The following is a 27,547-nucleotide window of genomic DNA, read 5'->3' on the forward strand; positions in this document are numbered from 1 at the left end:
GGGTGAGGAGTGCTTGTCGTCGAAACTATTAGTAACGTCTATCCAAAAATGAGTCCACAGATTTCCTCTGATGAGCGAGTATGTCCCTGCAATTTATGACTGTAGGTGTCTGCAAGTTATGACTCGTTTACCTAGATTTTATGCTTCTTCCCTGAATGCTTTGCGTCAGCCACCATGGCGGAGATGATTACGTATGTACTGTGCACATTCCTCGGTCATTACTGCCTTCGTGTCAGTGTGTTCACGACCATATGCCAAGCATCAGTGTTCGCTGTCGCGGCTATACTCCGCACCTAAGCGTGGGCTACCCTACAGGTGATGTGCTTTGGCTGGAGCGGTTTCAGATACTCGTCAGTGGTGCATCGGAAAAGAGAACTTGACTCCCAGGAGAAGATCCATACGTTGTTCATAGCCGCATTACTTTCTTGGGGAGAAGTGTGCATGGATCCTTTAGTATTTAATAGCGGCTTAATGTAGCGCTATGCTACACACACAGCATATTTGTTCGAAGCATCAGAATTTTACTATAGTGTCACGTAATATAGTAATTTGCTGGTAACTTAGTAGGCAGTTTATCTATTGTGCTGTGTGTTTCTTATTACACAGCATCTTTGGTTAGAAATCAATAACCCTCAGAATTTTTGCTATGATATCACACAATCTAGTGTTATAGTGATGACTTGGCAAGGGGTTTATCTGTAGCGATGTCGTATTTCTTATGCATAAACTAACTTTGGTTGTAGAATTTACTGTAATGTCATTAATATGATGTGACTTCATCATTACAATCTAAGTGTATACATACACTACGATGCCACACACGCTAGTAATGAAGTGGTGGCTTAGCAATGATAAATAAATCGGATCCATTCAGCACTGTGGCTGGTTGAGAGCATCACGACATCGACAAGACATCATGTGACGTTGACGCGAAATCGTGACACAATTGTTGTTGTGCACAGCAAACACAGGATCCTTCACTTCGGTGCAAACCTTTGCCAGTGTCTCCAGCACCCCAACTGCTTCTGGCAGTGAAACCATTCACACAGTGTCAACACTCAACCTCACAAATCAGAGTCGACATCGACTGACAAATATTCGACTCCTACCGTACGTGACCTACTGCCGGAGATTTGAGCAGCGCCCATCCCTTTGTCCCAACCCTCTTGAGCACACGTTTCATTCTGAACTTAACTGCCACTATAGGAGGGATCAGTACATCGATCACACAATGACGTGGAATATATGGCAATAAGTGCTTTGTCGTCCGAACAAGACAAAGCCAGGCAAGAGCACCACAGGCGCAAAGATGCGAGCTGGTGCCGGTGCCATGGAGACTCGCCACTTACGCGAGTTCTACCAGCGTCACGGGCGGCTCTGTGGATGAAGATATCACTTTCACCTCGGCCAATTCAACAAGTCACAAAGATAAGTAAACCCTTTTAACTCATTTGTGTGACTTCGTTACTAATTTGCTGGAGTATTTTAGAACCTTCGTTCTCCTATCCCGTTACCTGACCCTCGGTCATAGCTGTGTAATAGTAGTAGGGAGAAATTGCCTTACAAGGGGAGGCCGCCAATTGTGAAATTCAGATTCGATTCATACTGCACCAAGATGCACTTCTCAGCCGTTGTCGAGAAAATCGACAGTTAAAAGAAACCATTGTCGTGAAATACTCTCTACGATAAATAATTCTCCATAGCGTCGTGGCACAGCGGTAAGCGCTCGGGTTCGTAATCCGAAGGTCGCTGGATCGAATCTCGCCCCATGCAATTTTTTTTATTATTAGTTTTTTGTAATTCATATATGACAGTTTGCACCAAACATTCAACTTCTCATTTGCATTAATCCTCCTACGATTCCTTGTGTAAAGTGAAAATGGCTTGTCTGTTGTAACAACACATGTACCATAATTACGGTTAGGTATAACTCCAATTGCAAAAGTGCGATAAGAAATAATGTCTCTCTCATTGTAGGCTTCCAATCCTTCAAGAGGTTTCTCAGTACCTCTCAAAACAGCAATTGTTAACCATGCATTGCCACTAACTACTTCTGTCGTAGTACAAGAAAATTGAATCTTGCAACCAACAAAAGTAATAGGTCCTTGTAGTAACTCCTGTTGACCAGTCTCATTTGGTGTAATTGAAAATGTATCCACTGTCTTGTACACTGGAATTCTGCTCCTCCTCACGTATCTTCTGCGACGGTAACCCATGGCTGTGTGCTTCGTGCGGCTGCCTCGAGTCGAATGAGCCTGCAGCTGCCTCAGAACAGGATGTACTTCCTGTATATATATATATATATATATATATATATATATATATATATATATATATATATATATATACTATTAATGAATTGCTTATGCATGTTGCTGAAGGCGGATCGCTCTCCAATTGTACCGCCTCCATTTTTCCGTTTTTTTAACAAGGTGTACCGAAGCTCTCCCGTCCGCACTGATTTTCGACGATGTTATAAGTTGCGCTAGGGACCGCATCTACCTTCTTTCGAAGTTAGCAGGCAACTACGCTGTTATGTGGCGGGTCGTTTCGGCCCATTCAACATCTGTCCTTCAAGTGTAACGAGCGAGTAACGGAGTTTATATTTCATACCTGCCACAGCGAATTTGTGTTCGTGGGGTCTCTATCCTAATTCGAACGTTTGACTTACGCTATACGTATTCGTTTCGGAATATCGTTTGTACGTCTTCCGTTAACTATACGTGGTTAACATTATGAAGACAATTAATAACATTTGTGAAATACAACTTTCTTTGCGGAAAACATAATGATGTTCGAAGTCGCCAGTTTTTCCACGACAAACGACTTTCAACAACTTATTATATGCATAATTGTTGCAACTGATTGCCGGGAATTATATATGCGCTTGGGTTTGTAATCCGAAGGTCGCCGGATCGAATCTCGCACCATGCAATTTTTTTTTAGTATTTGTTTTTTGTAATTATTGTATATATAAAGAAATACTAAAAAAAAGTTGCATGGTGCGAGATTCGATCCGGCGACTTTCGGATTACAAACCCGAGCGCTTACCGCTGCGCCACGATGCTGTGGAAAACTATTAATGGTAGAGAGTATTTCACCGCAACGGTTTCTTTTAACTGTCGATTTTCTCGACAACGGCTGAGAAGTGCATCTTTGTGCTTTGCCACCTTACACCTCTGGCCATGAGCTTTTATTATGCGCAGTATGAATCGAATCTGAATTTCACAATTGGCGGCCTCCCCTTGTTAGTGGTGTACTTCACAAAAAGCCGTTTCATGAACTCACAAACTCGGCCTACCGCAACTACAGTGGCAACAAGGCCTCCATAGCAGTAGTGACGAGGCCTTTACAAAACTGGCGACGAGGGTTTACAAAAATAATCAACCTTGCAATGAATGTATAACTCCAAGTTTTCCGACAAGTAGCTCCCTCAGCATCTGTCATGGCCAATGCTGATGGCCACGTTTAACATGTACAATATTTGTCCATCTCGTCAGTGCTTTGTTGGCTGTGTGTGGTAACATTCCTACTCGCTTCTCCAGCATGAACTGCACCTACAGAAATTAATGTCTTCAGCTAGATTGTGTTTTATTGGCTGCTAGATTTTTTTCAAGGAACTTAAATTTCCTTACATCAGCTAGTGACCTACCCCATGAGAATCTTACAGTTCAAGACATTGTGTTATATTCAATTGTTATGACTCTTCTTAAGCAACCATGCTAGCATATTTATAATCCTGTGTTAGTAACAAAACAAAAATACCCACTGCAGCACAGTATGAAGTCATTTTATACATAGTGACATCACTGTTGATGTACAGGATCACATATCATTGGGAAGAAAACTGGTTGGAAGTGAGGAACAGCTATCTTTAATCGGTAGAATCTACCAACCAGCCATTGCACAGCTCCTTCAAACCATCTAGGTGGTATGAAAACATTTTAACACGCCTCTGGATGAGATGTGGATTCATTCTCGAAGGAATAAACAAGCCAATTTGTGAACCATGGGGTGAAAAACTGTCTGCAGATTACTTATTGGAAGACTAAGTGATTTTTTCTAATTGAAAGCACATAGCGTGGTCAGGCTGATTCTCTTTTGAGTGAGGTCACTCAAATGCTAAAGTGCATTATGAAATTACATTTGACAACACGACTCCTACTTGGAATGTAGGTTTAGCACTCCAGTTGATTTTGGCAACCAGTCATTTCATATTTCCCATTCTGTAGCTAATTTTAGTATTTTCGGCAGGTTTTTATGTACTTTATATTTACAAACCTGTTTTACTTTTTTACTGATAGTGTTTATGTAACTGATGTTATTTTTCTATTTTTTAAAATTCTATTTAATTTAATATGTAATTTATGTCCTACAAGCACATAATTACTTATGTGATGGCAGTGAAGACTATCCTTTTTGGCTCTCTAAACCACAACACTGAAACTATCATTGCACTGTAGTGCAAATTCCTTGTCTTATTATAATCATATTATATGTTTCTCCTTTTATTTTTATGTTCTTGAAAGTTGCCTTGTTCTGTTTTGTGGGAACATTTTGATATAATCTCTCTGCCCTCCTAGTCTAATACGTCACTCAGTCTTCAATTTTCATGTCATTCCCTTGACACTTGCATCAAATAACATAAATTGTGTCGTAGGTTACTGACTGTTAGATAAGTTCATAACTATCACCTGTAATTAAATCATAACTCCCTTGGACACTGATTTGTGGTTGTGCTCCCGGAATGTACACTTTCAGATGACTGTATACCAATAGTTCCAAATAATTTCCAGGGGAAAAAAATATTTCTGTCTTCACAGAAAGTGATGTTCATATACAGTTTAAATTTTAGAAAAGATTAACAATAACACAGTTTTGACCATAGAGTGGGCGGCATCTGCAGTATTTTTAATATTTTGTGTAGAAAGAAAGAAATGGCTTTCCTCACAGGGGAGATTAATATTAAATAAAATATGTATATTTGACAAATCTCTTTATTGTTAGATTTCACACTCCTTGCCATATTTTAACACCTGACATAGGCAGCAGGATAACTGGATTGCAATAAAGATTACCCATTTGAAGTTTTCATTTTCCCTGTATGTTGTGGTTCTCAGCATTCTTCCAATAATTATTTTATGTGCGGTCCTAATGGAAGGCGACAGACATTTTTGTTGTGCTTTCTTCTCTTTTGTTGCTGGTTAATATTTGCATACTGGTTATAAATAACTGTCAACCTCCTTAAGGTATATTACATGAAAATTACAAATTTTATCATGAATTACTCAGATAAGCACTCTTTACCTTACAGCTCATACAAGAAAACAAAACAGATGACAGAATATAAAAGAGATCGAAATTGTTCTATTTTAATTGAGAATTCTTTGACCTTGTCTGTGATATTATATCTTAACTTTTAACTTTCCTGTACATCTTTAGACAGTGTAATTACAGATTGTCACTAAAAATTTCTTTGTATTATTAGTCCTTGTATCATATGTCATTAAAATTTTCATCTCGTTTTTCCAATACATACATTACATCACATATGCTCCCACTGTCTGCTGGAAGCAAAAACCTCAGTACCTGTTGATGACAGCAGATAGTAGTTACATACCTCTCTGAATGGACAAAATTACCAATTTTTGCATCTACAGTCACAAAGCCATAATACACTGACATAGGTTTCAAGTTAGTTTTTATATTTGCAAGGTATGATTTTTCCTTTATATGTCCTTCAATACCACTGTGTTAGAATCACGGTCCAAGGATATGAATCTTTTGTTATTGGACCAATGATAGATATGGGGTTATCAGGGATTGTTTTTTACTTTTTCTTCATTATTGTCATGTGCTACCCATAGTGAAAGTTAAAACCTGAATTCTACAGACACAAAATATACAAAGAACAATTATAAAATACTTGAGACTACGCAAAGGTTATTGTTTTTGAACAGTTTTTTGTTTTTTATAGGAGAGCAATTCCTGTATAAAATGTCTTTTGATTATTTATTAGGGAGAAAAATCATAAATTTTCATTAGTTCTGGTTGCTGTTCCATTGGTGCACACCACACACTTAACTTCACTGATATTTGAAACTCTGCTTCAAAGCCTACACTTCACTGCCAAAGTCACTTTCTAACTTTCTTTGAAACCATTTACAGATATTCATTATAAAATTGTATCATTTTTTTTCTTTTTACTTTATCTAAGTCCTATTTATCCCTCCTTCAGTGTTGGAATAACAATCATAATTAAGTTTGCCTTCTGTGCAGACTTTACATATAAAGGTACATTAAAGTTCAATGTCTTACATTTGTATTACAATGAAAATTTTCCTATATAGTAATTACATCACATAGTTCTTCTCTGTTATCTATTTTGGGCTTTTCATTTGACCTATCAATTTATAGTGTACTCAACTGAGTAATTTTCTCTGTTATGTATGTTAATGCATAGTTTCTCATTTTATAGGGAAATAAACACATTGCATGTTACCAACTTCATATTGGCTATGACATATTAATGGGGTTTCAAATTTAGCATTGGTGGGCAACGTGGAGGGTAAAAATCGTAGAGGGAGACCAAGAGATGAATAAACAAAGCAGATTCAGAAGGATGTAGGTTGCAGTAAGTACTGGTGGGCAACGTGGAGGGTAAAAATCGTAGAGGGAGACCAAGAGATGAATAAACAAAGCAGATTCAGAAGGATGTAGGTTGCAGTAAGTACTGGGAGATGAAGAAGCTTGCACAGGATAGAGTAGCATGGAGAGCTGAATCAAACCAGTCTCAGGACTGAAGACAACAACAATAGCACCTGATATATACAGCATCTGCAATATTTCACAGCAAAGTAATACTCAAAATTCATTCAGGACTATACTTCCATCTTTGGGAGGAGGTTCTGATATCCCATAAAATATTCATTGAGGCATTCAATTGGCATAACAGCAGTAGCCCTATGACTTGCTGTACCATATTCTTCTCTGGAGATTTGCATCAAATCTTAACCAGTAATTGCAACAGGGACAAGAACAGGTGAATTCAGTTTGCAATTGCCAGCTAGCATACCACATGAATATGTCATATTAATGACTCCAAATTAAATAAAATAAATAAAAATCTACAAAAGAAAGTGTGAAATTATACAAAAAATGTAAACTTAAAATCAATACAATCTCGAAAGTCTGGGATTCCCTGAGACTGATATCATGCCAGTATCGATATTGATAAAAGTAAAACATTGTTCAGCTTCTCGATTCTCAGGGTGGCTGGGCTACCTATATAAACAATTAAGTTTGTACAGAACTCTCAGTGTGCGAATCCTATGTACACTTACCCAGATTTTTATTTGTGATCTACATAATAAATGAAAATATTGTTTTCAATAAAAAACATCAATTTCTCCTCATTTCAATCTGTAATGACTGACAATAGCATTAAGTGTGATATACAGTTAAGAACACAAATTTCTAGTAAATTTTCTTCATTAAAAACTCGACATTGATTTCATTACATGTCACAAAGCAGACATTCAAGTAATGTGCCAATATACAGATCTGAGATTCAGAAAATGTTATTAGAAACATTTAATCTCCTCCAGGTGCAGAATTGAAGTTATAATGGTTCTAATTTTTATTATTTTTTGTGCCTTGTTGACAGAGGTTAGCAAGTAGGGCAGAATCTATCAAATTTTAAGCTGTTGTTTTAGAAAGAAAATTTTTACTGAATAAACGTACATCTGCATCTACATCTACATCCACACTCTGCAGTTCACAATTACGTGCGTGGCAGAGGGATCATCGAACCACCTGCAAGCTATTTCTCTGCCACCCAACTCTCAAACAGTGCACAGGAGAAAGGAATGCTTAAATATTTCTGTGTGAGCTCTGATTTCTCTTATTTTATTATGATGATCATTCCTCTCTACGTGGGTAGGCGCCAACAAAATATTTTAATACACTGAGTAGAAGCTGGTTATTGAAATTTCATGAGACAATCCTGCCACAACGAAAAATGCCTTTGTTTTTATGATTGCCACCCCAATTCATATATTATACATGTGGCACTCTCTCCCCGATTTTCCAACAGTACAAAACGTGCTGCCCTTCTTTGAATTTTTTTCGACGTCTCCCTCAGTCCTATGTGATACAGATCCTGTGCCACATAGTAGTACACCATACAAGTGTACTGTGGGCAGTCTTTTCAATAGATTTCTTGTATTTTCTTAGTGTTCTGCCAATGAATCATAGTCTTTGGTTTGCTCTACCCACAGAACTGGCTATGTGATCGTTCCAACTTATGGTAGACAACATTTTAGAGAGGTAGAGGTTTTAATTACATCACCATTACAGACATACACACACACACACACACACACACAGATATATATATATATATATATATATATATATATATATATATATATATATATATATATATATATATATATGTGTGTGTGTGTGTGTGTGTGTGGGTGTGGGTGTGGGTGTGGGTGTGGGTGTGTGTGGGTGTGGGTGTGTGTGTGGGTGTGTGTGGGTGTGTGCGTGTGGGTGGGTGTGTCTGTGTGTCTGTGTGTCTGTGTGTGTGTGTGTGTGTGTGTGTGTCTGTGTGTGTGTGTATGTATGTATGTATGTATGTCTGTAATGGTGATGTAATTAAAATATATATATACCAACCTTATTGGACATATACCGTTACAGTTCAAAAGCTATAATTATGTTCATAAATCTTCATCTGGCTATACATACAATAAATCTGTCCATGTATTTATCACCGAATGTACTAATCCCCAAAATTATTAGACGAGTTTTTACAGGGTTTTTGCAAGTAACTTGAACTTAGTTGGGGGCATTCTATAGACTGTAATTAATCAAAATTGGACCAGGGAAGAAAAAGATATCGTAAAGTTTCGCTAATACTTTCTTGTCTGTCTATCTTAACATGATAATCTCAAAAAATACTAGACGGATTTTTGTGGCGTTTTCACTTGTTATGTCAGTGTAGTTAGTGACATATAGGCTACATTTCATCAAGATCATATCACGAAAAAAAAGATATTCAGAGATATTATATATATATATATATATATATATATATATATATATATATATATATACCCTCATACTCATAAATTAAGGATAATGCTGATACATGGTGAAACAACGCTCTGGTGGGCGGTTTGCGGGTTTAAATCACCTCAGGGTATGACCATGAGGTGCATTTGACCTGCGGTCGTCGTGCGGTGGTTTGTTGGTGCATGTCAGAGTAGAGTGCAGCGAGTAAGTGTTCAGACGCTGCCAGACATGCTAATGGTGACTGTGTGTTGAAAATGGCTCAAAGAACACATATTGATGACGTTATGAGGGGTAGAATACTAGGGCGACTGGAGGCTGGTCAAACGCAGCAGGTCATAGCACGGGCTCTCTGTGTGCCACAAAGTGTGATCTCAGCATCATGGCATCAATTCCAGCAGACAGGAAACGTGTCCAGGTGCTAAAATACGGGACGTCCACAGTGTACAACACCACGAGAAGACCGATATCTCACCATCAGCACCCGCAGCCACTGGAACATTTGTCTCCAGATACACAGCCTACAGACGACTGAACAGACATGGTATATGCGCCCGGAGACCTGCAAGGTGCATTCCACTGACCCCTGGTCACAGGAGAGCCCGTAAAGCCTGATGTCAAGAACACAGTACATGGTCATTGGAACAGTGGGCCCACATTATGTTCATGGACGAGGCCAGGTATAGTCTGAACAGTGATTCTCGCTGGGTTTTCATATGGCGTGAACCAAGAACCAGATACCAACCCCTTAATGTCCTTGAAAGGGACCTGTGTGGACGTCGTGATTTGATGATGTGGAATGGGATTATGATTGGTTCTTGTACCCCTGCATGTCTTTGACAGAGGAACTGTAACAGATCAGGTGTGTCGGGACATCATTTTGCATCAGTATGTCCATCTTTTCAAGGGTGCAGTGGGTCCCACCTTCCTCCTGATGGATGATAATGCACGGCCCCACCGAGCTGCCATCGTGGAGGAGTACCTTGAAACAGAAGATATCAGGTGAACGAAGTGGCCTGCCTGTCCTCCAGACCTAAACCCCATCGAGCACGTCTGGGATGCTCTCGGTTGACGTATCACTGCACGTCTTCAAAGCCCTAGGACACTTCAGAAGCTCCGACAGGTACTGGTGCAAGAATGGGAGACTATACCCTAGCAGCTGCTCGACCACCTGATCCAGACTATGCCAACCCGTTGTGGGGCTTTTGTATGTGTGCATGGTGATCATATCTCATATTGATGTCGGGATACATGCGCAGGAAATAGTGGCGTTTTGTAGCACATGTGTTTCGGGACGGTTTTCTCAACTTATCACCAATACCGTGGACTTACAGATCTGTGTCGTGTGTGTTCCCTATGTGCCTATGATATTAACGCCAGTTTTGTGTAGTGCCACGTTGTGTGGCACCATATTCTGCAATTATCCTTAATTTATGAGCATGAGTGCTTATCAAAGGAGTAATTGTGGGGCTGAAAAAAAATGTAGGGAATGATGTGCGAATACCCAGATTTGAATCCAGAACAAGAGCATTTAATGACTTGTAAAAACTTCACATTTAATTTCAAACCTGGATGAATTTTTTTCTCACTGGCAACCCCTCAGTATATGCAAGGAGAAAACTATCGCTTACTGCATTTTTTCTGTCAGTGCAGTAAATCATGCATAACATCATGATGCTAGAAATTCTTACTTCTTTGTTACTAATTCTATTTGCAACTCATTTAACAGGCAGTTACCACATATGTAGCTGAATGTACCTACAAAATTATATCATTGTACGGAACTTAGGTCACGAGTTGTGAGGGAAGGAGCAGATGGGTAGAGAGAGAGGTAGGAGGAAGTGAGCAAATAGAGGGAGGGGTGGGACAGGATGGACAGAGAGTGGGAGGGATGGAGGAGGCAGATAGAGGAAAATGGAGGGAAGGGGGTGAACAGAGAGGGGGTGGAGAAGTTGGACAGAGAGAGGGGAAACGAAGAGATGGACTAATGAAATAAATACATACCAGGGGAACATCAGGTATTACCTAAGTCAAAAAAGGACCACCATTACTGTGCTTCAATTTTTCTTTGGTCTGCGAGAGATAATTACCATGTATTACTGTTTCTCCAGCTTCCCAATTTTGTGAAGTACTAGGTAGAAATTACTTTATTGTTACTTTCCAGAGAAAATTTTTATTCTCCCAACTGCTTCTGTTATTGACTGATTTCAAAAAATGGCTCTGAGCACTATGGGACTTAACAGCTATGGTCATCAGTCCCCTAGAACTTAGAACTACTTAAACCTAACTAACCTAAGGAAATCACACAACACCCAGCCATCACGAGGCAGAGTAAATCCCTGACCCCGCCGGGAATCGAACCCGGGAACCCGGGCGTGGGAAGCGAGAACGCTACCGCACGACCACGAGATGCGGGCGACTGATTTCAACTTGGTAACTTGTAGGACTTATATATAACAAAGGAATATACGTACTCACATATAAAAAGAATTATCCCATAACCATAATAGTATGGTCATCGACTTGACGATAATATCTCACATAAATGAGTTAGGTACTACAGTAGATAGTTACATTATTTTTCCTACGTGGATAACAGGAGAAGAAAAACTGCGTGGACGAATATATACAAGGTTACAACTAAATTGTTGGACCTAGTTACCGAAAGCAGACGTATAGACAACCTATTGTTCACAAAAGAAACCCAGGAACAGTTTAACAGTCTATGCTGTTGCTTAAAGAACTGCTGAGATTACTCTTACAGTGTAAAATTTTGCACACTATAATTTTTATTTACTTAATGACTGTAGAATATCTAGACATTTTCTACAATTTGCAATTTATGATTGATACAATATAGAAAATAATATTTTAAATGTATTTTACCGGTACTTGCAAAGTATAGACTGGATTTGCTGTAATTAGGACCTTCTTGTGTGACGCTTAATTGTGGTTTCTGCGCTATCGTAACGATGCGCGAGAGCTGAATGTTTAAGTATAATAAATTCGGCTCATTCCTCACATCTGGCTATTCGATATAACATACTGTGAGTCACAGAATGTGATTTTCCGTTATCATTGAACCACGGTCGCCTGTAATAGAGGTGGCCATGATTGAACGCAGAGATATAGTTGATGCAAAGTCTCTGACAAGTCCGTGTTTTCACCGTTTTGTTGTAACCCGTATACCTTATATCTTTGAGCGTGAGTGGAGGGTGGGACATGCATTGAATAAAATGAGAGGAGTTGTGTTGATGTAATTTTTTTTAAAAAATGCTGCAGGCTGCTTTCTGCCAGACACAAGTAATGAATTAAGCTCACATTATTAATCGATATCAACAATCTATATTTGATGTCACTTTTATATAAAGACAATGGTTACAGTGACAGCAGTAGGACTCAGACAACGAATGTAGGCGTTCCACAGCATGTTATTAGTACCAATAGGCCAACCAGCCGTAGGAGGCGACGGTACTATTCCGACAAATCGTTTGCCTTACAATAATAGACAAAGGAAGCCCAGTTCTGACAGTGACAGTACGTCAACAGCTGACAATTCTGACGGACCAGGAGCAGACGAATATAAGTTCGTGGAAACCTCTCATTCTCAAGAGGTATAACCATTTGATTATACTTATTTATCGAAAGCATGCAGCGATTTTGTTTATATGGTGGAGTGACGTTTGTAATTGTCTCTAGGTCCTTCTTGGTTTAAATGATTTGAGGAATGAGGGATATTTCTGCGACGTTAGCCTGTCAGTTGATGGTGTAAAGTTCCCAGCGCACAGAAATGTTTTGGCGTCGTTCAGTCCATATTTTAAGGTAAGCGGGCGTAACTTGTAGTTTGTATAGGCCTAAATAAGATTCGAAAATTTTATAATAATAACCTACAGTAGTGTCTGTGCACGTTGTTTGTTACTAGTTTGCAGTCGTATTGCGAACTTCTTGTTAATGAGATGACAACTTCTTCCATTTTTTCTCCCTTTATAACTTGCGTAGTTGTTTGATGGGCGGAATTGGCAGCCACTGATAACTATTATCAATGGATATTGATTTTTATATTACAGTACCATTTACGTGGTAAATCATTTAAGCTACCTAAGAGCCAGTAATGTTTATATAGTATATCGCCAAGGTACAGATACAAGTATTTAGTGTACTTTCTGAAGGAACTTATGCATGCTATAAAAGCAGTGGAGAGGCAAATATCCCTCAGAAGATGGCTTGAGGCTTGACAGGACATTTATTGATTTAATTTCTAGGAGAGCTTAATATAAATAATGTTCTCGCAATCTAGGGTCCCTTTTTTAAAAATTTAGGTTAGAGTTCGGTGCCTATGTATGAAAATATTATTTTTGCTTGTTGTTGTGTGTGTGTGTGTGGGGGGGGGGGGCGTGAATATTTTTATTTTATTGGATTAAATTTTTCAGCTCCATATTTTTTCACGAAAAGTTATCATACAGTACAAATAGCTACATGGAAGTGAGAGGATATCCACATTTTTAAAGAGTGGCCTATAAGCTGTGTGTGAGTAAATATAGGCAAGTACCATCAAATATTTCATACTTTGTTAAGTAATCTGATTGATGTGTTCTTGTTTCATGTTAGTAGTTTACACAGAAGGGTATGTCTCAACCCAGACTTCAAAAGCTTTCTTTTTCTCTCATTTATTACAAGACCTACAATATAGCCTACATGTTTTGACAAGCAGTTGGAATGTAATCATAAAACTTTTTTAGTAGCACTAGAGCAACTGTTTGCCAGAGTTTATTCATTACTGAGTGTTTGGCACTGGATTAAGCTATGTGGCTCAGATTTGTATGTGCCAAAAAAAGGTCAAAATACTTATTTGCTTATGTGTGTAACTGGGTAGTTCGTGCACAAGAAAGAAAAGCAGAGGGACTAGATCACCAGTTGTGTATTGTTACATTTTTTGAAATTCCTTTATCGTGCACTGTTTTGTTATTCAGGAGCTGCTAATATGAAGTAGGAAAATTTGGATTTCAGCTGTTTACAGGATCTTCTGAAAATGTTCTATAAATTTAGTTGTCCCTTGAGCATCTGTTGCACTGCAGTGTGTTTATGCTGTTTTTATATTATCCAAATCAACTGGTACATTTAATAACAACTGTGTCTAAGAACCAGTGTTTTGGAACTTGGGAGCTAAAATCCTCTGTTATCAATTTGAACATCCCATTTATTGAGTATCAACTTTGAAGCCCCTGATATGCGAGACTGTGAAACAGCAAGTTTCAGTTTACAGGGGAGATACATTGTATACAAGAAAATGGCAGAAAATAATCAATTTTTGACACTAATATAACTGGAGGGATAAAAAAATCTACTCTTCAAGTGGTGGCAGTACATATGCATAAAAGAAGGTCGTACTTACACAAGCTTTCAGAGCCAGTGGCTCCATTGACTGGCAGAAGGGGAAGGAAGAGGAGTGAAGGAAAAGAACGGGAGACTTTTAGAAAAAAGGGTAGATTTCGGAAAAGTCACCTAGAACTGCGGGTCAGATGCGCACACACACAGTCGCTGCCTCCGGCTGCTCTGACCAGACTGCAACTTTTGTATTGAATGAAAGCAGCAGTCGGGAGTGGTGCAGGAAAGGGGAGGGATAGCAGAGTACGAGTCGGAGGAGAGAAAAGTGCTGTCAGGCAGTGTGCGCAGGGAACAGAAATCGGCACGACAAGGCTGCCAAAGGCAACATTAGCAGGCTGTTGGGGATGTAGGGCTCGGGGAGCAGAATAGGAGAGAAGCAGAGAAGGGGAAAACACCAGTGGGTACATTGGCAGAAAGCAGTGCGCAATAAGGGTTGGAGACACGAATTATGAGGTGGTGATTAGGACAGAGGGGGCAAAAACTGTTGGGGGTAGGTTGAGGCTGGGATAATTTTGTGAGCAGAGAATGTGTTGCGAGGATAACTCCCATCTGTGCAGTTCAGAAAAGCTGGCCGTGGAGCGGAGTAAGGGTTTATGTTCAGTGGTGTAGGTGAGTGCCATGTGGGTGGCCATGGGTGATGGACTAGGATGTTGTGGAGGTTGGGTGGGCGATGGAACACCAATTAATAGAGGTGGGAAGGATCTTTGGGTAGGATACCCCACATTTCAGGGCGTGATGATAGGTAATCAAAGCCTTAACAAAGAATGTGATTAAGTTGTTCCAGTCCAGTATGATGCTGGGTGATGTACGGGGCACTCCTTTGTAGCTGGTTCTTGAGGGTAGTGGAAGGATTGAGGCTGTGGGGAAATATTGCATGGGAAATCTGTTTGGAGCTAAGTCAGGGGGTAGTGAGTGCCTGTGAAAGCCTTTGTGAAACCTTCAGCATACGGGCCAAGGGAGTTCGTCACTACAGATATGCCGTCCTCAGGTGGACAGGCTGTATGAGAAGGATTTTTTGGTATGGAAGAAATGGCAGCTGTCGAAATTCGGGTACTGTTGGTGGGTTTATTGTGGACTGAGGTGTTGATGGAGCCATCAGAGAGGAGGTCAGTGTGCAACTTTGGGTTGAGAAGGACCAAGTGAAGTGAAGCAACAAGGATAAGGTGTCTTGGACCTGAGTCCAGATCATGAAAGTATCATCAATGAATCTGAACCAGATGAGGGGTTTGGAAGACTTTAGATGCCCTTAAATAAGTTGGCGCAGGTGGGTGCCATGTGGGCGGCCATGATTGTTGTGCAGATTTGTTGGTGTACCTATCCTTCAAAGGAGTGGTAGTTGGGTTGTAGGGTGAAGTTAGCTAGGTATATGAGATAGTGGGTTTAGAGTTCAAAGATTATGTCAGAGGCGGTGGTGTTTGATAGCAGAAAGATCATAGACATGAGAAATGTTGCTATATGGGGAAGTGATGTCAACCGTGATGAGTAGGGATCCAGGAGGTGAAAGAATTGAGGATGGTGGAGAGTCAGTGAAGGATGTGGTTGGTATCTTTGATGTGGAAGGCTAGATTTTGAACAACTGCTTGGAGGTGTTGGCCAGAGAGTGCAAAATTCTTTCGGGGGGGGGGGGGGGTAGGTGTCTGCAATGGGGTGTCCAGGATTGTTGGTGTGCAGAGTGTCATAGGGGTGAGGAGGAAGCAGATTCAGGGAGTGTTATGGGAAGGGTCTAAGGCTTTCAGCTGGGATTGGAGGCTATATTGGACATCTGGGATGGGATCACTCTGGCAAAGTTTGTAGGTTGAGTCAAACAGTTGGCAGAGGCCTTTCTCCAGGTAGTCACTGAGATTCAGCACAACATTTGGGGAACCTTTGTCTGCAGGTTTGATCATTAGGTCACGATCCGTTTTGAGGCTGTGTGTGGCTGTCCTTTCTTCTGGTGAAAGGTTGGTGTTCTTAGGAAGGGATCTGAGGAAGGATGGTGAGACCAATTTGGAGGCAAGGAATTCCTGGAAGGTGACCAGGGTTTGGTTATGTGGACCCCCCACCCCCACCACACACACACACAATGTGCTAAATAATATTACGTGTCTTGTTGCTAATATATTGGAGTTTGACTAATTAGAATCTTCGTTGAGCAACTCTTACTCCATTAAGAGTATCTTCACAAAAACTCTTAAAATTGTTTAGGATTATTATGCAATTAATATTAGTACTGTGACATAATAATATTTCATAATTTTAAGCCATTTCGTTGTAAATAATCCTAAGTTTTCTTTCCACATCCCGGAAACTACCCTCTGCAGGACCCATGGAACATGATTCATGTAGTGTAATGCAAAGGTAGACCCAGTGGAAGAGATGGTATTGATTCCATTTTAATAAGTGGAAGATGAACTAGTTTGGTGAACAAATTAATTTTTGCGTTTAGTCCACATGAAATGTGTGGAGTAAAGTTTTCCTTCTTGTATTGTTGATGTACTATTGAGAGATTTATTTATGCAGGCTATGTTTACCACAACACTGGCAGAGTCAAAGCAGTCTGTTGTAGTGGTGAATGGTGTGGAGCCATCCACAATGGCACTGCTGCTGGACTACGCATACACTAGCTCTGTCACAGTCACACGCAACAACGTCCAGTCTCTGCTCGCCGCTGCCAACTTGCTCCAGGTTCTCCCAGTCCGTGACGCTGCATGTCAGTATCTTGAAAGCCACATGGACACCACGAACTGTGTAGGAATACACTGCTTTGCAGAAACTCACGCATGCACAGAGCTGCAGGAAAAAGCTTACAACTATACGCTCAAGTAAGTGCTGTGGATTCCCTCAAAGCCAGTTTAGTGTTTCAGTGGGAGATGTGAAAATTAAATTGCATGTCAGAGATATTAAATTATATGCTGCCATTTGTTCTACTGCTCTCCTCCACGAATTGCTGTGAAGTGTGCAGTGGATTTTTTTTATTGCACCGTGTATTGTTTTTCTCATTTTGTTCATGGATGGAGTTGGGGGCAGACTGACTGCTTTTGTGATTCTACAAACTGGAGTAAGTCCAATCCAGATGGTATATAGCATCGCCTTTCGATGCAGTCCCAAAATGATTTCCATGGCAGTTGATGGCAAATCGATTGTTTACCTATTACCTCTATTAATATCTACATTATGTGCTAGCAAAGCATAGATTCAGTAAGAGAACTTTTCAATAGTGTTTATTGTAATTAAATTGCATATTATTAATTCATATCCTATTTTTGCTGGTGTTAATAAATTCTCTCTCTCTCTCTCTCTCTCTCTCTCTCTCTCTCTGCCCTTCCCCTCCCTCCATCCCTTTTCTTTCTCTTTATTTTAGTTTTTAGTAAGTTCCCAGACGGAACAGTACATAAAATAAGGGAAAGGTAACAACTCACCTACAGCAGATCAGTGCATGTTGCTTGTTAACACGTAACAGAAAACAGCGTTCACACTAGCTCCTTTTCCATCAGTAGTGTGTACACACACACACACACACACACACACACACACACACACACACACACAGTGGCCTTGCCGTGTTTGCTGTTACACGTTACCATGCAGCACGTGTTGATATGCTTTAGGTACGTGTTTGCCTTTCCCTTATTTCATGTAATCTTTTTCATTTTAATTGCGATACAGCTGTGTTCACTGTGCTTCATTTGTCACTATTTATTTTGTATTCATTTTTCACTATTGATTTAGTATTGCAGAGGAATGAGAGCTCATCCTTCTTACTGTACTTCATTACCTTCATTAATATTTCATAGTTTCTAATGAATACCTTTCTATTCTTTCATGTATGAGCCTCTTCACAAAACTACTCCCATTGTTCATGCTTATGACTCATTATTTTTCAGCTATTTTGAGAGGAATAGTTGTGAAGTAGTTTTCATTGTAATTTTGTGTATGCCAGTATACTTATCCTGTAATGTTATTTGTGAGAAATCAGTTGGTTACAAATTAACTGTTGTACACAAGTCAACAATAAAAGATATAAACATAAATTTCTTTGTTAATGAACTGCTGTATTTTCGTTGTTAATGGTGAAAAGTTCATAGACAGGGATTGTTTTTGTAGTACTTATTTAGTTATAAACTGATTTTACTCTTAAGAAATAACTGTCGGGCACATCTAACATACTTTTGCAAATATCTTAGTATGTAAGCGTTGTTGTTTTTCATTTCTCTTTATCCAGCTTTTCAATAAAGAGGGAGGAGGTTGTGGCCTAATATGTTGACACTGTAATTCTTACCTCCTCCACTCTTTGATGTGGTATTTTTGTGTATTTACACCATTCCACTATAATTCAATTATGAGCTGCTAATAAGTAAGTAAAAATTTAGTTGCAACGTATTTTGAAACATAATGCTAATTGATACACTGAAGAGCTGTCGGTGTGACACTGCTTGACAACTGTTAGACTGTGTGCAGTTTATGTTTTGGGTTTTTGAGGTTTTATTTCATAAGCTAAAAACTGACTTTCAACAAAATATGTATTGGTGAAATAATGAAAGTCTATATTTTCCACCTTAACTCCTTTGCTGTTACGTGTATTGCACGCCAATTATTACCAGATTCTTTTTCTTTTATCACTGTCATTTGCCAGCTTGAGATGCATGGCAGCATTCCCACAGGCTTTATTGTTTAAAGGGATGATTATTTTTCATAAAGTGACTACTTGGCAACAAGTTTGCACTTATTATTGATTTTGTGTGAAATATTTGAAATCGAGAAGAAACTTGAATAGTAATGCCATAGTCTTTTATATTCTCATAGAGAATTTTGTTATCGAAGTTTATGGAATGGCATTGGAGGTTTCCGCAATCTTTAGAGAGATCATCTTCTTTGCTTGTGTGGTCACCACCACTCTAGATTAACTTTAACTTACTTCAGTTTCAGTTGGAAATTGGTTCTGGGAATTTTGTTGCCAACGGTTAATTTATAAAATAATTATTTCTTCATGGGAAGATAGATCCAACTCTTCTTGTTCTTCTTCCATGAAGTCCTATGTAGTGCCATGGATTGCATTTTCTTCTCCTAGCAAAACCTTGTTATCCTTTCTACTCCCCCCCCCCATTTTTGCTTCTCGTTTTCCATCCCTTGCACGCTGATAGCTAATTCTGATGAATCCTCCTTGAGTTCAACGAAGCCCCATATGTCTTTCCCTTTTCAGTCTGATTTCTGCTAGTGTTGTCCTCGTGCTCCTGTACAGTTCTTCACTAGGTCTTCGCATCCATCCGTCACTATCTGTTTATTTTCCTCAGAATTTTCGTAGGTGTTCTGCACCATGTCATCCTATTGTTGTAGGCCCAGCCACACATAACACTTTATTCCTCACCATTGGCTTGCAATACTGAATACTTGTGTGAGTAGATACTGTATGTTCATTTTACTCTATCAATCACTGTTGACTTCATTTTGGTCCTTTGTATTAATCACTAATTGTCTTTCTACCTGTTATATATTCTCACAGGCATTCAAATTTATCTACTTTTGCAGTGTGCCTTGTGGTGTTTATCAATCCACAGTAGTATTCTGTCTTTGCCTTCTGTATGCAATCCTCGGTCTCACCCTTTCGGCAATCTGTCTTAGGTTGTAGAGTTGTTTGTTTGTGTCTTGTGCTCTCTCACTGTTATTTTGTCCACTAAGGTTAGGCAGCCCACTTTGGAGCCCTGTTGTCCATATTTTGTCCCCACATCTCTCTTTTTGGTATTCTCATTTCCTCGTTTGTTGCTCTCCACCCTCAGGCAGTTTTTATGAATTGCCCTTGTCTTTATATCTGTCAAGATTTTTGTTATTAGTTTTCATGTAGTGCTGTGTAGCCCTGTGTTCTTCAGGGTCATCCCAAGAGTGTCTTGACAGTGATGTATGCCTTCATGTAGTGCGTGAAGCTTACTATTTGTTGTCTTTCCTGTCTTTAAAGCCTGTGTGTTTTGAGTTGTTTCGGGGTAAAGCTCCATTCTATGCATCTTCTTCTATTCCTAAAGTTGGCTTGATAGTCTCTAGCTGTACTTTGGTTGTTCTTCTTCTCTTTATCAGGAGGAGAAGTGACAGCACTTTGTAGCTGGTCTCTAGTAGCGATATTCTTCTGTAGTTGTTTGCGTCCCTCTTGTCCACCTTGAGTGCACTTGCACTGTCGTTGCTTCTTTGGATCATGCTGCTAACTTCTTTGTCCTCCAAATTGGACAGATAACTTCATCTGATGTCATTTCATCTTATTCCGTGGCCTTATTACTCTTTAGGTCTATTATGGCCTATACAACTTCATCCCAGATTAGATTATCTCTCTCTCTCCCTCTCTCTCTCTCCCTCTCTCTCTCTCCCTCTCTCTCTCTCTCCCTCTCTCCCTCTCTCTCTCTCTCCCTCTCTCTCTCTCTCTCCCTCTCTCTCTCTCTCCCTCTCTCTCTCTCTCTCCCTCTCTCTCTCTCTCCCTCTCCCTCTCTCTCTCTCTCCTGTATCCAGTTCCAGTAGTCTCTAGGTGGTTCACAGTTCAACAGTATGTGAAAGTGTTCTGCAAGTCTACGGTTCTCCTATTCACGTTTCGTACAAACAGTTTTCTGTCCTGTATCCTGTCAGTTTTTTTTAAGATTCCTCCCAAAAATTATGTTACTTTTTAAAAGTTTTCTTCAATCTTGTCCATTTCCTGCTTCATCCACTTTATTCTGGTCCATCTTATTGTTGTCACTGCATCCTTCCTCACTCCTAGGAACATGCCTATGTTTTCCAGACTTGCCTGTGGTTCGCACATTTTTCCGTGCAATCCTTGTTAAGTTTTTCTTTGGCTATTGAATTTAAAATTTTAAGAGTTTTGTCACTTAATTCCAAGAATTTGTTGTATTTGGTGCCACAATTTGGTTTCTTATATAACTTTATATCTAAATTTATGTATATACTCTGCAAACCACTGTGAAGTGTATGTCTGAGAGTACGTTCCATTGTCCCACTGAGGTGACAAGTCATGGTGACAAAAGTCATGGGACACCTTTTTGTGTGGCATAATGCAGCAGTTCGACATTGTGTCAACTCGGCAAGTTGTTGGAAGTCCCCTTCAGAAATATTGAGCCATGCTGCCTCTATTGTCATCTGTAATTGCGAATACGTTGCCAGTGCAGAATGTTGTTCATGAACTGACCTCAGTGGTGTCCCATAAATATTTGATAGGATTCTAGTTGGGCGATCTGGGTGGCCAGATCATTTGCTCAAATTGTCCAGAATGTTCTTCAAACCAATCACAAACAATTGTGGTCTCATAAAAATTCCAGCATTGTGCGAGAACATGGAGTCTATGAATGGCTGCAATGTCTCCATGTAGCCAAACATAATGATTTCCAGTCAGTTGGACCAGGAGACCCAGTCCATCCCATATAAACACAGCCTCCATCATTATGGAGCCACCACCAGCATGCACAGGGCCTTGTTGACAACTCGATTGGGTTCAAATGTGGCAGAGGACCCATCAGCTGTTACCAACTGAAAACGGGACTCATCTGACCAGGCCACAGTTTTCCAATCATCTAATGTCCAACTGATATGGTCACAAACTCAGGAGAGGCACTGCAGGCAATCTTGTGCTGTTAGCAAAGGCAGTTGTGTCGGTCGTCATGTTACCACAACAGAGTGATGCCAAATTTCACAGCACTGTCCTAACAGATATGTTGGTGTGTCCCACATTGAATTCTGTGGTTGGTTCACACAGTGTTGGTTGTCTGTTAGCATTGAGAGCTCTCTGCAAATGCCGCTGCTTTGGTCTTTGTTGGCCACTGCATTGTCTGTAGTGAGTGGTAATGCCTGAAATTTGTTATTCTCGGCACACACATAACTATGTGAATCATGAAATATTGAATTCCCTAATGATTTTTGAAACAGAATATCCCAAGTTTCTAGCCCCAACTACCATTCTGTGTTCAGAATCTGTTAATTCCCATCATGTGTCCATGATCATGTTGAACACCTTTTTATATGAATCTCCTGAGTACAAATGACAGCTTCGCCAATGCACTGCCCTTTTATACCTGTGGTACATGTACTACCACCATTTGTGTATGTGCATATCACTATCCCATGATTTATGTCATGTCCGTGCAGTTTCGTAGATTAATCACTTAAAAATGTATGTAGTTCCAACATTTTGATGGGAAAGCACCATCAACTTAGATTTCATAATATCTTATTTAAAATTTTTGTCAAAGTTGCGTGTGATTTATACTGGTGACTAGTTTATAATGTAGCCGTTCATTTTCAAATCAGATCTGCACTGAAGTGCCTGTCAAAGTAAAACCTTGCTAACGGTAACATAACACAATCTTATGAGAGGTAGTGTGGTAATCACACTCCACCTCGGTACTTTGTGCACTGTTTCATCTGTTGAAAGTATCACGTTGTAATATGTTTACCACAATATCTGTTGTAAGACTGTGTTGTTACTAAAGTATGTCAGTGAGGTTTTACTTAGATAAGAATTTCAGTGCAGGTCTGATTTGAAAAGGAACGGCTACATTCAAAACTAATTACCAGTATAAAGTACTACACACAACTGCAACAGAAATTTTAAATATTTACCATCACTTAAAGTTGATCTAGAAACTTTCTTAGTAGGTTTTCACAGGATAGTTTATGTGGTGTCACTGCCAGATACCACACTTGCTAGGTGGTAGCCTTTAAATCGGCCGCGGCCCATTAGTATACGTCGGACCCGCGTGTCGCCACTATCAGTGATTGCAGACCGAGCGGCACCACACGGCAGGTCTAGTCTAGAGATTCCCTAGCACTCTCCCCAGTTGTACAGACGACTTTGCTAGCGATGGTTCACTGCCTACACACGCTCTCATTTGTAGAGACGATAGTTTAGCATAGCCTTCAGCTACGTCATTTGCTATGACCTAGCAAGGCGCTGTATTCAGTAGTTAGAATGAATTCTGAACAGACAATATTGTGAATCGTGTACCATCAAGAGCGACGTTCATCATTAATGGATTAAAGTTAAGTATCAAACTAATTACATCCGCTTTCTGAATTCTAATTCCTTGTCATGTTCCAGACCTCACGTCAGTATAGTTCTTCCCACCTCACGCCAGCCTGCGTGAGATAAAACGCTTGCATTTCGGCCGCTACGATAACACGGTGTTGGCTCTTCTGCCAACACAATAGTTTACATCTATCTTCAAGATTCTGCCAGTTCAGTTGTTTTAGCAGCTTCATGATACACTCTCACAAGTCAAACAAACCTATGACCATTTGTGCCACTGCTCTTTGTATATGCTCAATATCCCCTGTTAGTCATATTTGGTACAAGTCCCTGGATCTAGGATGGGCCGCACAAGTGTTTCGTGTGCAGTCTCCTTTGTAGATTCATTGCATTTTCCTAGCATTCTACCAATAAACCAGTCTGCCACCTTCCTTACCTATATCTGAGGCTATATGATCGTCCCATTTCATAACCCCCCAAATTGTTACACACAGGTATTTATATCAGTTAACCGACTCAAACAGTGATTCTTTGACATATCTATAGGATACAACTTTTTTTTTTCATTTTGTGAACTGTACAGTTTTACATTTCCGAGCATTTAAAGTAAGTTGTCTGTCTTGGCACCACTTTGAAATCTTATCAGGATCTGACTGAATATTTCTGTGGTTTCTCACAGACAATACTCAGTTGTAGATAACTGAATTATATGTGAAAAGTCTGAGGTTACTGTTAATATTGCAAGTGAGGTCATAAATATACAACACTGACAGGAAGTCTCCCCACACAACTCCCTGGGGTGCACCTAAAATTGCTTCAACACCTGTCAATTTTTCTCCATTCGAGATGACATGCCGAATCCTCTGCACCAAAAAAATCATGTGTCCGGTCCCAAATCTGAGTTGATACCCCCATATGAACTCATACCCAGTAATAAACATGTGTGATACTGAGTCAAATGTACTATGGAAATCAAGCACTGCATCTGTCTGACTGCCTTGATCCAGTATGTCATGTGAAAAAAGTACAAGTTGGGCTTACATGACCTGTGTTCCCAGAATCCTTGCTGGTTAGTGTAGAGGAGATAATTTTGTCCAAGATTATACAACAGATAAAAATCAGTGAGATAGGCCTGTAGTTTTGTGGATCACTTCTGCTACCCTTCTTGTAGACGGGTGTGACCTGTGCTTTTTCCAACTGGGTGCAGTCCTTTGTTTGAAGGATCTGTGAAAGGTTATAATTAGAGTGGCTAATTCAGCTGCAGATTTGGTATAGAATCTGATAAGGATCCCATCAGACCATGGAGCTTCATTCAATTTTGACAATTTCAGCTGTTCCCCAATGCCACTGTCGCTAATATCTATTTGTCATTTCTTCTGTGGTATGAGAATTAAATTGGAACAGTTCTACTGGGTTTTCCTTTGTAAAGAACCATTTAAAAACAGAGTTAAGCATATCTGCTTTTGCTTTGCTTCCACAATTTCAGTTTCTATCTACTCTGTGACTGCACACTAACTTGGATACCATAAAAGCCTTTACAAATGACCGGAATTTCTTTATGCTGTAACTGAATTATCTGTCTTTGTGTTTTGTGAGAGATCCTTAGATAATATTTTGCTACGGTAGTCACTGAAAGCTTCATGCATTGCTCTCTTGGTAGCTAAATTTGTTTCATTCAACATCTCTCTTTCTACAGTCTTCTGCTTTGCATAGCTAAAAGTACTTCTCATGGATTCGGTACTTTAGGAAGGAGACTGAGAAAAGAGAAGGAAAATTTTATATTTAGTTAATATTGATGAACAGGTTTTCAAGGGACTGACACACAGTTTCTGTGCGACATGGTCTTTATTTTACATTGTCAGTGTCATAATAAAGGATGTTGTTTGCTATGCTACATTTTTTTTTACTATTTTTTTTTCTGCTCATAGTTGGGCTAGTTTTGCTTTGGTTGAGCCTTTGTGTATGTGATTTTTTACTCTGGTAAGAAACAAGGTAGTTGAAACATCTATATTCATTGAATAGTAGGTCGTACAGACATAACCTGTTAATGTAGTCATTTACAGACTCTCTAGCTGTAGCTTAAGTAATATGTGATATGAGTGTATGAATAGGCTTCAGCTGCAGCCTGGGCCTCCCCTACTGTGTGGTGGCTGTTCTCAGAGACATCCCCCACCATTACCATTGTTCTTTCCCCTGCTGCATTGTCTGTGCAAGAATGCACCAAGTTATTCTGTGCACATTCTAGCAGAAGTAACTGATATGATCCAGTGTCAAGTTATCTCGACTTTAGCACCAGTGGCACAATTTGGTTGAGACAGATGGTCTCACACATAGCAGTAAAAGAGTTCAATAAATTTCTGTACAGATTCTGCACATATATATATCTAGCATAAAAAATGGAATTGTTTGTTATATGGCAGAGATGCTGGCTCTGTGTGGCCTTGGCAGCTAGAGACTGTGGTCTCTCTCTCTCTCTCTCTCTCTCTCTCTCTCTCTCTCTCTCTCTGTGTGTGTGTGTTTTACTAAATTTCCATCAATTGAATTTTGAGTGTGGCATACATTCCATGGGATGGTATTCCTTGTCTTGTTTCGTAATAAGAAAAGTAATTGTCAGTGTCATAGATTCAGCATCTAGGGCTCAGTTGTCCTCTTCCTTTTTGTGTGTTTCTGATGAAAAAATATTTGTGCTGTGTTGGTAAAAAACTCAACATTTAAAAATAGAAGTTGGGAAGTAGGAGAGAGTTACTAGCAGACTGAAGCTTTTAGCTGTACAATGAAATGGGTATGACCCCCAGTTAGTTTCATGGGAAAAGTAGGAGTCTGTGTACAAGCCTACCTCTACATCAATATTCTGCAAATCACTGTGAAGTCAGGTCTTAATCAAGTGGTAAGTTTTAATCTCTGTGCCAAGTATCATATATTATCTCGATGTACTCCACTAGCAGTGTACTCACCGGCTCACAGATCTCTACAAAATTTTGTGTATCTGTACGGGTGATGCTGCATAACAGAAAACTGAAAGAGAGGCAGTATTACCTCTACTCAATGTAGATACTGATCTCTGCTTACTCTTCTTGACTATCAATGCAGTGGCAAAAGATTGTAACAACAGTCACGTCCCCTATTACTCGGGAAAGCCAAAAGAGGTGGTACGAGGAGGGGAGGAATATTGTGGACGTTGGTATTCTATGTAAACATTCATTTATTTGACATGAATAATCTTTCCTGAAAAATACTTGATACAGTCTTCTTAGTTGGACTTTTAAGAATGGTAGATTACTTGATCTCATTAAAATGGGATTGGGCTATAACTTACCAGTACGAATATTGTTTGAAAAAGTACTTGTGCCACTGTTTCATGAGAGGGATCCCTTATGCCATCTTAGCGTATCATTCAGCGTGGAAATTGTGATTTATAAGGGCCATGACTGCAAAACAATTTCTTACCTGTTAGTAGCATGTTCCGATCATGCCCCACGTGAATGGTGAGCTGTGGGGAGTTGACAGTGGAGTTCGGTATTGTGGCATGGGAGACTTAATTTGTTAATGATTGGCTCTGTTCTTTCCCCGTGGTGCATGGCTCTAGTACTAACAAGGGAACCACCCCATCGCACCCCCCTCAGATTTAGTTATAAGTTGGCACAGTGGATAGGCCTTGAAAAACTGAACACAGAGCAATCGAGAAAACAGGAAGAAGTTGTGTGGAACTACGAAAAAAATAAGCAAAATATACAAACTGAGTAGTCCATGTCTAACATAGGCAACATCAAGGATAGTGTGAGCTCAGGAGCGCCGTGGTCCAGTGGTAGCGTGAGCAACTGCGGAACGAGAGGTCCTTGGTTTAAGTCTTCCCTGAGTGAAAATTTTTATTTTCGCAAAGTTATGATCTGTCCATTCGTTCATTGACATCTCTGTTCACTGTAATAAGTTTAGTGTCTGTGTTTTGCGACCGCACCGCAAAACCGTGCGATTAGTAGACGAAAGGATGTGCCTCTCCAATGGGAACCGAAAACATTTGATCGCAAGGTCATAGGTCAACAGATTCTTCCACAGGAAAACACGTCTGATATATTTTATACGACACTGGTGATGGCATGTGTGTCACATGACAGG

The 27,547-nt window shown here is 39.8% G+C and overlaps 1 protein-coding gene across 1 annotated transcript in view; it reads left to right on the forward strand.

The window, feature by feature from the left end:
• Nucleotides 1-12,281: 12,281 nt before the first annotated feature.
• The window catches only part of LOC126253353 (kelch-like protein 12), a 59,369-nt gene continuing 44,103 nt past the window's right edge, over nt 12,282-27,547 (forward strand). Inside the window, exons 1-4 of the mRNA XM_049954625.1 lie at nt 12,282-12,381; nt 12,463-12,692; nt 12,778-12,900; nt 16,963-17,264. Coding sequence (XP_049810582.1) covers nt 12,507-12,692; nt 12,778-12,900; nt 16,963-17,264 — 611 coding nt within the window. The 5' untranslated portion in view covers nt 12,282-12,381; nt 12,463-12,506. The remainder of the gene's footprint in view (nt 12,382-12,462; nt 12,693-12,777; nt 12,901-16,962; nt 17,265-27,547) is intronic.

This window comes from Schistocerca nitens, chromosome 4 (assembly GCF_023898315.1).
Source record: "Schistocerca nitens isolate TAMUIC-IGC-003100 chromosome 4, iqSchNite1.1, whole genome shotgun sequence".
NCBI lineage: Eukaryota > Metazoa > Arthropoda > Insecta > Orthoptera > Acrididae > Schistocerca > Schistocerca nitens.